Source organism: Phoxinus phoxinus (genome assembly GCF_949152265.1).
Source record: "Phoxinus phoxinus genome assembly, chromosome: 17".
NCBI classification, from domain to species: Eukaryota; Metazoa; Chordata; class Actinopteri; order Cypriniformes; family Leuciscidae; genus Phoxinus; species Phoxinus phoxinus.
In genome coordinates, this window is record NC_136892.1 from 7,591,933 (window position 1) to 7,602,064 (window position 10,132).

The 10,132-nt window shown below is 38.9% G+C and overlaps 1 protein-coding gene across 1 annotated transcript in view; it reads right to left on the minus strand.

The window, feature by feature from the left end:
• The window catches only part of ammecr1 (AMMECR nuclear protein 1), a 51,757-nt gene extending 42,201 nt beyond the window's left edge, over positions 1 to 9,556 (minus strand). Inside the window, exons 1-2 of the mRNA XM_079585627.1 lie at positions 7,865 to 9,556; positions 106 to 216 (exon numbers count right to left, since the gene is read on the minus strand). Of these exons, the coding sequence (XP_079441753.1) occupies positions 106 to 216; positions 7,865 to 8,337 (584 nt within the window). The 5' untranslated portion in view covers positions 8,338 to 9,556. The remainder of the gene's footprint in view (positions 1 to 105; positions 217 to 7,864) is intronic.
• Between the last annotated feature and the right edge of the window lie 576 nt (positions 9,557 to 10,132).

Genomic DNA, 10,132 nt, shown 5'->3' on the forward strand with positions numbered 1-10,132 from the left:
CATATTTTAGTAATACATCTAATTAGAAGTTCAATCCAGTAATTTTATGATATAAATGGAGACATAATAGAGAGAGAACAGAAGAATTTCAAAGATGTGGCATACCTAGTAAGGGTGTACTCCCTGAGTCCTGAGTGCAGGTTCATGGCAGAAAATGTACCTATACAACCCCTTAACCGCTTGTCCCGGCCGATTTTCCAAGTGACAAACAGTGGGCTGTTGGAAAAGAAAAGAACACCTATTAGTATCAGTAAAAACAGGACTTAAAAAAGTGACCATAAAGTAGGACATTAAGTGCGAACATTCTGCAAACACTGTAAACCGCAAACAAAATCTAATTCTAGAATCACAGAAGAAGACTAAGTAAACGCAGACTAAGTAAACAGATCACTTGGACGATAGGTAAAAAGAAAAAACGATATAAATACTGTTCGTTTTATCACACAAACCGCTTGTTTCGTGTCTTAGGCCATCAATGTGCACTTACGATGGGGAATTTTTTTTTATTTGGACTTTTCTCTGCATGCTATTAGAGACATCTCTGCATGCTTTTGGAGACCGTACCTATATACCTGCATTATATGACTGACAGACAAGAACGGTTTGACCTAAAAATATCAAAATTGAAACTACTGCGGAGACAAAGACACCTACATCTTAGATGCACTTCAGGTAAGCTAAAACATACCAGAATTTAATTTCAAAGTGAACTATCCCTTTAAAGGAGAACTCCAGTCAATTTTAACATTGAGCTCAATTTTTTGTATATTTGGAGTGCTGTCAATACAGAGAACAACGACAAAAATCGGTGTTGCCTACACCGTGTTATCCTATTTTAGGGATGCACCGATTAGGAAATTCTGGGCCGATACCGATGATTAACATAACAACTTGGCCGATGCCAATGTTTTTTCTTTTTGTTATTTATTCCTTCTTTTGTGCCACGGAAACGTAAGTCTTTCGGCTCTTGATCACACTATCCTAGAATGAGCACAAATTCAATCAGACCAATTTATGAAACAACCTTTAATGTCACTTTCTGGTTGACATTAGTTATAACCTTATTTACTTACTTACTTATTTATAACCCTCTTTTCTGAAAAATAACATTCAAAATCCTTTGACTGCTAACTAATCAATGAAAAGATTGTTTCAGTTCATTGCCCAACAAAATTATTTGAGTGGTTTTAGCCTGATAAACAAAAACTTACTCAATAAGATTATTTTCATGGCCCAATAAAAAATATTTTTCTGATAAATAAAACATTTTTAAATAAAGTGTAAATGCAAAAACAAGTGAAATAAATAAATTATGTTATTAAAATAAATTGTTATTAAAATAAATTAATTATGTTATTCATAAATACAAACATAAATAGGGCTATCTTTCACCTTGTGTATTTCTCATACAGAATAAAACATTACAGTGTTTTAGAACTCCCAGGCTGGAACATGGGGCATCTTATAAAACAAAAACAGTACCTCCACTTCTGATCATTAATGACACATAAGTCACCTACTGTATCTCTGGCTTTCTCAAACGCCGTGTCAATTGAAGTCTGAGTAGGGGTGTGACGGTTAGTATATAACCGTGAGACCGACGGTTATAGTTAAACACCGTCATTAGAACTCTATAACCGCCAAAACCGGGTTATTAAAATATTTTTTACAAACATAAAAAAAAAATAAAAAAATAAAAAAATTTTTAGATAGGATCATAATATGCGCAATACATCGGGAGACATGGTTTTTACCACTTAATGAAGTTTTGTTTTGTAAATCGTCAGAAATGATTTTTACCACTTCATATAAGTTTTGCTTTGTAAGCCTTTCCTTAAAGCGAATTTCGTTTTGTACAAATTGTACCTTAATTTTAATAAATGTTTCATCAACCAATTGCATGTATTTAATAATATAGCAGACAATATAATAACCGTGACATTGAGGCGCCGGCGCGCCGCGTTCACTTGCATTGCGTTGTGAACTAGAGCGCATCTCATCGTAAATGAATGAAACTATGCCTATGCCTCATGCATTAGCATTAAATATCTTTGCTACATCCTTTCTAGACGGGTGCGGCTTTGAGAAATCTTGGAGATCTCCCTAATAAACGGAGGTCTGAAATATCTGCCCCTTTACCGATCAGAGCGCGCGCTGACACGTAGTTAACCCGCTATCTCCAAGAAGAACCAATTGACTCTACGGCTAATCCACTAGCATGGTGGGGAGACACACGCTATCCGCTCTTAGCAAAATTGGCACGTAAATACATGTGTATTTGTGCTACAAGCACAGCATCAGAGCGAGTTTTTAGCACTGCGGGTAACATAGCCACCCATGTCAGATCGTCACTAAAACCGAGTAAAGTGAACATGTTGGTGTTCCTGTCACGGAACTTTGAAGTCGAAAAAGAGTAGGAATTTAAAATGTCATTGCACTTTTTTTGTTTCCTGTATTTAGTTAGTTTAATTAAGGTATTATCACAACAATCGTTGTTCGACTTTTTTTTTCTTTGATAAAGGTATGTAGATTTTATCATTTGTAATTTAGGCCTACTCATTCATTTTTATGCAGCTCTTATATAATTTAAGCAGCCTACGTTTTTAAAAGGATTTGTTTAGTGTGTGTGATTTATTTAAAACAAAGCATGTTCATTGCTATTTTTTTTTTAAGGATTTAAAAAAAAAAACCGACGGTTATGTTACGAACCGTCACATTTGACTCACATCATAACCGTCATCACCAATTCTGAAACCGGCACACCCCTAAGTCTGAGTCTTACCGGGGGTTTGCGCTTTCTTGGCGGCTTAATTTTTCCGTTTTTGATCAGCTTGCAGGTAATCGCCGTACACCGCCTCGTGCCTGCTTCTTAAATGTCCAATGAGATTTGTCGTGTTAAATGACTTTCTAACAGCCCCCGCTCTTGAAATTTCAATGGAACATGTATTGCAAACTGCAAAACGCTGATCTTTCTCACGACCGCCATCTTCTTTGTTTAATCTAAGTTACTGAGGACGGAGAGTGCGCGGGTGCCCTCTTCCGTCTCGGTATCTCCCCCGCCCAAATAAAAAGGGGGGGAAAAATTTCTCCTGAGCACAGCGTTCATGACACATAATCATCGGCGAATGCAATTTTTATTTTCCGATGGCCGATGGCAGTTAACGAGGCAAATATCGCCCGTTACCGATGTTCAGCTGATGCATCGGTGCATCCCTATCCTATTTTTAAAATTTGCACCCTGTTGACTTCAATGGGGCAAGTTTTAAACCTGCTTTTATTTCTCTTATCATCCTTGATGTGTCACTACAAGTGCCCAGCCATGTTGAGTGATTTCTTCAGAGTGAACACGAGTGAATCTGACTGCAGTAGATGTGAAAGATATTCATAAAAATGATGTTAATTCAACAAGCGCACAGACCTGTGTTTACATCATGTTTTCTGTCGAAGTCCACAGTAGTCGATTGTCGAGTTCACGCGCGTGATCATATGTAACTAAACCTATGCGCGTGAACTCGACAATCGACTACTTTGGACTTCGACCGAAAACATGATGTAAACACAGGTCTGTGCGCTTGTTGAATCAACATTTTTATTCATATCTTTCACATCTACTGCAGTCAGATTCACTCGTGTTCACTCTGAAGGAATCACTCAACATGGCTGGGCACTTGTAGTGACACATCAAGGATGATAAGAGAAATAAAAGCAGGTTTAAAACTTGCCCCATTGAAGTCAACAGGGTGCAAATTTTAAAAAGAGGATAACACGGTGTAGGCAACACCGATTTTTGTCGTTGTTCTCTGTATTGACAGCACTCCAAATTTACTAAACATTGAGCTCAATGTTAAAATTGACCGGAGTTCTCCTTTAAGTAAATATCATGATCCATGAAGATATTTAGTAAATTTCCTACCTTAAATATATCAAAATTAGATTTTTGTGAGTGGATGCAGCACAATGTCCAACAGAAATGGAAACCTTTAAAGGCGATTTTCTCAATATTTAGATTTTTTTGCACCCTCAGATTCCCGATTTTCAAATAGTTGTATCTCGGCCAAATTATTGTCATATCATAACAAACCATAGCCTACATCAATAGAAAGCTTATTCATTCATCATTCAGATGATGTATACATCTCAATTTTAAAAAAATTGACACATAAGACTGGTTTTGTGATCAGGGTCATCCAGGTCATTCATTTTATCAAACACAAAGGACACTGTATTAAAGGTGCAGTAAGCGATTTCTGATAAACGCTTTTGAAAAACAAATCAACAATAGGGCTGTGCCGGTAAACTTGACAACCGCACCACAACTTGACAACTTGAGTAGCACCGGCGGTGGTCCGCCAAAACATTTTCTTTGTATGTCAATGCTGTTTTACATGAATATTATGACAGGAGTGAAGCACAAAGGTCACGTCTCACCCATTTTCGCAGGAGATTATAAAACGTTTCTACCTTTGATTCGCTTTAAAGTAGGCCTATTATATTCGCAGTCTTTACTAGAGGTCGACCGATTCATCGGTTTTGCCGATTAATCGGCACCGATTGTTGACTGGTGGAACTATCGTTATCGGCAAAAATATATACCGATAGTTTTTCCTGGTTGCGTCCATTGCTGGAGCGGCTGAGAAGCGCACGCTGTCATTCAATACACAGTGTAAGAGCTGAGAAGGGTCTGCTGGCACGATGCAGTACAAGAGCGGCCTCTAGAGGTGTAATAAAAACTTGTGCCTCGTGTTGTTTATTTCGACACGTGATTCTGCGTGCTGCACTGAGAGCACATGCTGCGTGGAGAGCGCTGACATCAGACGCGCGTTTAAAGCACCGACAGCTCAAATGTATGTAGCCTATACAGTACATTGTCATATCTTTATAAAGTGATTAATTTGTTGACTAAATGCTGCATTAGTAGAGACAGTAGGCGTTTGTTTGCCTTCGAGGCTGAGAGGACGCTAACATTAGTAGTACCTCAAGCGGTTAAAACACTGACAAACATAAACGTAAGTCCGACCCGAATGTTTAATGTCACAATGGTTACCTCTATTTGCATTAGTTCATATCCAGCTGGTCACTTTTATGCATTACATATGCAGATAAGTTGCATATTTAAAGCTAGAGACGTAAGCAAACTGATATGTTCATACAGCCGACAGAAACATAAACGAATCAGAAAAGCATTCGATTTCGGTTATTTATTTTTTTCATCTTCACTTTAATAAAAATTGTTACTTTTTAATTAATTAAGTTGGCTTGAAAAGAACAGTTAAATAGTTACATTTTGAATGTAACTGGTTTTATTTGTTATTTAGAGTATTACTTTTTGAATGAATGTCTTTTATTGACTTAAATATTTATTCACATTTATATATTTATTTCATTTAGCATGTTTTCATGGTTCAATACAGTTTTTTTATTTTTATAATAAAGTTCAGCACTGTTTTACTTGGAGTGTTATGTTTGTTTTTATCCAGTATCAATTTTAAAAACTATCGGTCCATTAATCGGTTATCGGCAAGTATGGCCCAACCTAGCTATCGTTATCGGTAAAATCCACTATCGGTCGACCTCTAGTCTTTACTGTCGTTAAGCAGAAAAACGCTGTAGGAAAGATAGCCAACCCTTTAACTTCCACGTCAAATTCTTTTTTACGACGTTTGTGCTTGTTATTATACTTGGTAAGGCGCGTCAAGTTTATTTGTAAAGCGCGTTTCGTGGGTGATTTTAGTTTAAACAAGAAGATATATAAACAAATAAAAAGAGATGGTCTTTCTGCTTGTTTCACATCCCTTATCCCTCTCAAAGTGGTGAGGGCTTAGGCTATATCACGCATCTTTGTGTGGAAATATTGAACGAATGTTTTTTAAATATTTAACTTTATTATATAATTTAAGTTAATATTATTTACTGATATTTATTTCAATGCTTTACAGGTTTTAGTGTGATGTTTCATGAATGGAAGTGCTCAAACACACGTCTGTTACAAAATGGATGTGTATACACATCACATACATACTAGCAACTTATATGCCCGTGACTGCTAGACTCTAAACTTGCTCCACCCACACACAGCGGAGAAAATGTCAAAAACAGATGCTTTTATCTCTAATCTCTATTACCCTGTCGAAAACGAAGTTAAAATTGTGGTATGGGAATACTTTAGTGCACCAAAAAAATGTATCCCTTTAGAAACTATCCCTTTAAACTTCAATGACTATTTTTACTTGCACGTCAAATTCAGTTCAAGGTCTATATTCGGGTTTAAGCCATATTACACATATGATGTGGAGTACTTTGTTTCCTAATGAGGATTTACACTAGATTTTACATATTGCACATTTTAGCACAGAAGCATGAAAGACTTTCTAGACTGTTGTCAAGCTGTCATCAGATTTTTTATTAATCTAAAGTGTATTTTTGCTGTGGATGTCCCAATTGGGATACAGGATGTGCAGTGTTTAGAGAGTACAGTTAAATGTTCAAGTTTTTAAAAATTATTTATTTGTAAAATAGGCACATAATATCAGAATATTAATATATCGATCAACATACTCCAAAATCAAATCAATTTGAGCTGTGTCAGCAAATAATAGTCTATGGCTAAATAAATAACAGTTGACTATGGTTTCATATTTTTGTAATGGAGATGCTTAAGATACTATCTAGCTTGCCTTATACTGTCTATGACTTAAATGCATGTGTGTGCACCGTCCAAATCTGGTCAGTGTCTATCTGCAACAGCAGAGGGAGGCACTGCAGTGAAGACATTCATTCATCACCTAGTTCGACGAACCCTGATCAACCGGATAAGATACACATTCCTTCAACGTTCTTAAAAAAAAAGAAAAGAAAAAAAGAACTGTAGCACGAGTAAACAGCTTACCTGAAAGGGTCCTAAATAATAAAGATTCAGTGTTTAGCAAGTGATAAAATATAAAAGTTTGTGATTTAACAGTTAACACGTGAAAAGTTATTGTGTGTCCTGGTATCACTTTTGTTGCTTTATTGTTAACTTGAATAAAAAATACCGTAAGAGAGCTTTCCAATGTAAATCTCTGAAGGAAACGTAAACAACTCTGGGTTTTGTTAGCTTAACGTACTAGCTCACGTTGGCTAACCACTAACAGCAGCTTGGAATCAAAACTAAATATTACTCGCTGTTTCTTAAAAAAACCTAACGAATTAAAAAAGAAATGGAGCTGAGGGTAAATAAACAGAACAAGTAAAAAAATTCGACGAAATTTGAACCGTGTGAGCTGGCTAACGTTGCTTAGCATGTTAGCTTGCAGAGAAGCTTGAATATAGACGAGCAGGCTAACACCCATTTAATCTCTTTCAGAGAAAAAAATACATCAGCTCTACTAACGTTACCTAATTAACGTTACCGGATACATTAGTGATCGATCATTTCACCAGTCTTCTAAATCATACATCCTAAATCTTTTAAACCTTCAAATGTAGATTATGTCAAAATGAACATTTAACCAGAAAATAAAAATGTAACGTTATAACTTATATACCACTAGACTAGCAGGTGTTTATAAATACATTAACGATTTTTTTTTTTTTCTAAAACACCTCAGAAACCTTGAGTTTGGGAACATGACAACAGCTCATCGGGACTCGGGAGGGCTTGGGTTAGCGAGTAAACTATTCCTTACTGCATTTGGTTTGGACATCAAAGTTAAGTATTTAACATTACGAAAAAATACATTAGACCTAACGTTAGATGGGCACGAACAAAACTTCGCCGAGAAGCATGAATACTCAAAACTTTGTTTGTTACTGCACAGAAAAAGGAAACACCATCTGTTGTTGAGGCAAACCAGGTCAAAATAGCCATCTTGCTAACGTTACTTACTAGGGGTCGTTTGTAAACCTGGGTGTTCGAGGAGGCTGGTATCCGTATAGATGGCAATAAAGCACGTCGAAGCAAAAGCAACACATCTCCGCCGAAACGACCATTTTCCTGCCTCCCGAGCCAGGCCCGGGACTGAGAGTCGGGGAGAGGCCCGTTGAGTTGTAGCCTCCTGGAGTTGGGGATAGAACATTGGTGTTGCCGCCGCCGCCGCTGCTCCCGCTGCTGCTGCTGCTGCTACTACTACTACCCCCTGAACCCCCGAGGCCGTTCACCCGATTCACGTTCCCGGCCACGACAGTCGAAGATGACCCGATCCCCAATTCCGATCCACAATGTCCGGTCCCGGCTACCCCGCTCCCCGCCCCGCCGGGACCCCCCGCACCGGGGGATCCCGACAACTTCTGCTTCTTCACCCCGCAGCACCCGGCCGCCATCTTCGAACAATCTGCACCGACACACCGCTTCCGACCCATCACCGTCACCGCGGGAAGGGCGGGTCGAAACGCAGACCACACGTAGAAATCCCACTGCGTCAGCACGTACGACGGGCAATGCTCCACCTTCCCTTCCTTTCACAGACGTAATAAGCGAGAATAGCTTATATCTCACCAAAAGAGAGGGGAGAGACTGCAATGTCACCCGATATTATTCCTTCGAAAAGACGTAGGGTACGCTGAAGCCTTACGTAGTGTTCTTATGGAGACGAGCAGTCGCGAGTCTCCGCAAATTAAATACTTCGACGGATCCAATGTATATTTGCTAAAGTAAGAGCCCCTCCTTTGGATGCTCTGTGCCGCTGCAACGATGCACGCAGGATTCTGTCAAAGCATGCACGCGTCCATCCAAACATGAAATGACAGTCAAGCTAGGCAAATATATGGCCCGTAAAGCAGATCGGATTCAGGTCTCCCTATAAGGGAGTGGGGATCTTGAGAACGCAGGACCCAAACACGCCTCATGAACATTAGCAGACCCGAGAAGCGACGCAGTCTTTCAGTCAATCGATGTAGTTCGGCTGCATGTGTGATATTAGCACCATGCTAGCCACCGCTCCTCGGTTCACAGCAGCCCTCGGGATCCTGTTAGCCACACCACCTCCTTTTATTGCAAGCCCACCGTTTAAACTGAACTCGAAAGTTTTCGTTCGATGGATTGGAGTGCTGTCATCCGATTATTCGGGTACATTTTCAAGCGGCATAATATGGCCTCCGCCAGAAATCCACTGGATTCCCCCGGACTCTCTGAGTGTTCCGCTGACGGCTGCTAACATAAGCTCGGTTGTGGTTGAGCAAATATCCTATGCGATCATCTGAAGCACTCGTATTCTCTACTTTCACGCCGGAGTACAGAGCCCAGGACGTATTTTACGACAGATTCCTGCGTATAATACGCATATCCGTATTCACCAACTTGTGCGTAATCACGGCGCCGTTTCTTCATCGAGGGACACTAGACATCCTGCATTTGTTATGCGCTGAAACGCATACATCCGTTTAGTCATCCTTTTGTCTTGTCACCATACGTTTAAGCCTTCAACCTAATGGAGAAAGAAATAGAGCAGTTAGCGAGTATCATAACCCAGAAGAATCCAGCCTGTCTGACACGAGCAGCGTATGTTCTAGCCACTGAAGCGAGCCGAAGTGATGTCGAATCTGCACTCATTGTATTATTTTTCAAACTCACTAAACGATTGGAAAACAGCTTATTCTCACCTGATATATAGCCTCACCACCCCTTACTAAACGTATTATGGGTTCACTTGACAAAAGAACACCTGAGCATATATATTTTTAATGATGCATAAAAAAAGAATGATACCAATTTAAAATGTCATTTAAAAGTCATGGGGATTTTTATAGGCTACTTGTGTTGCTAAAACATTTAGTTTTAGTGTCTGAGCATCTAAGACTAGGCAGAAAAATAATGAAGAATAAAATCAGTTAGAGATATTTTGCATAGGCTACTGTGAAGGGTGCCATCGCCCAGGGAATGATACATTTACCTGACTAAATAATAAATTGTTACATTAGATTTTATACTGACCTACTCTGAAACTATTGAGTCTAGATTATGTTAAATCCATGTTACCGCAAATCTGCGATCAGGTTAGTAACAGACTACAATCCAGTTTAGGTAAAGTATTGAGGCACGACTTACACAAGCTCCACCTAACTTGGCATTAGTTAAATTTACTTAGCCTTTACAGACTATGCTGGGTATACATCTGTTCTTATCACACAAAAAAAGGTGTTATGTAAATAGGGTTAG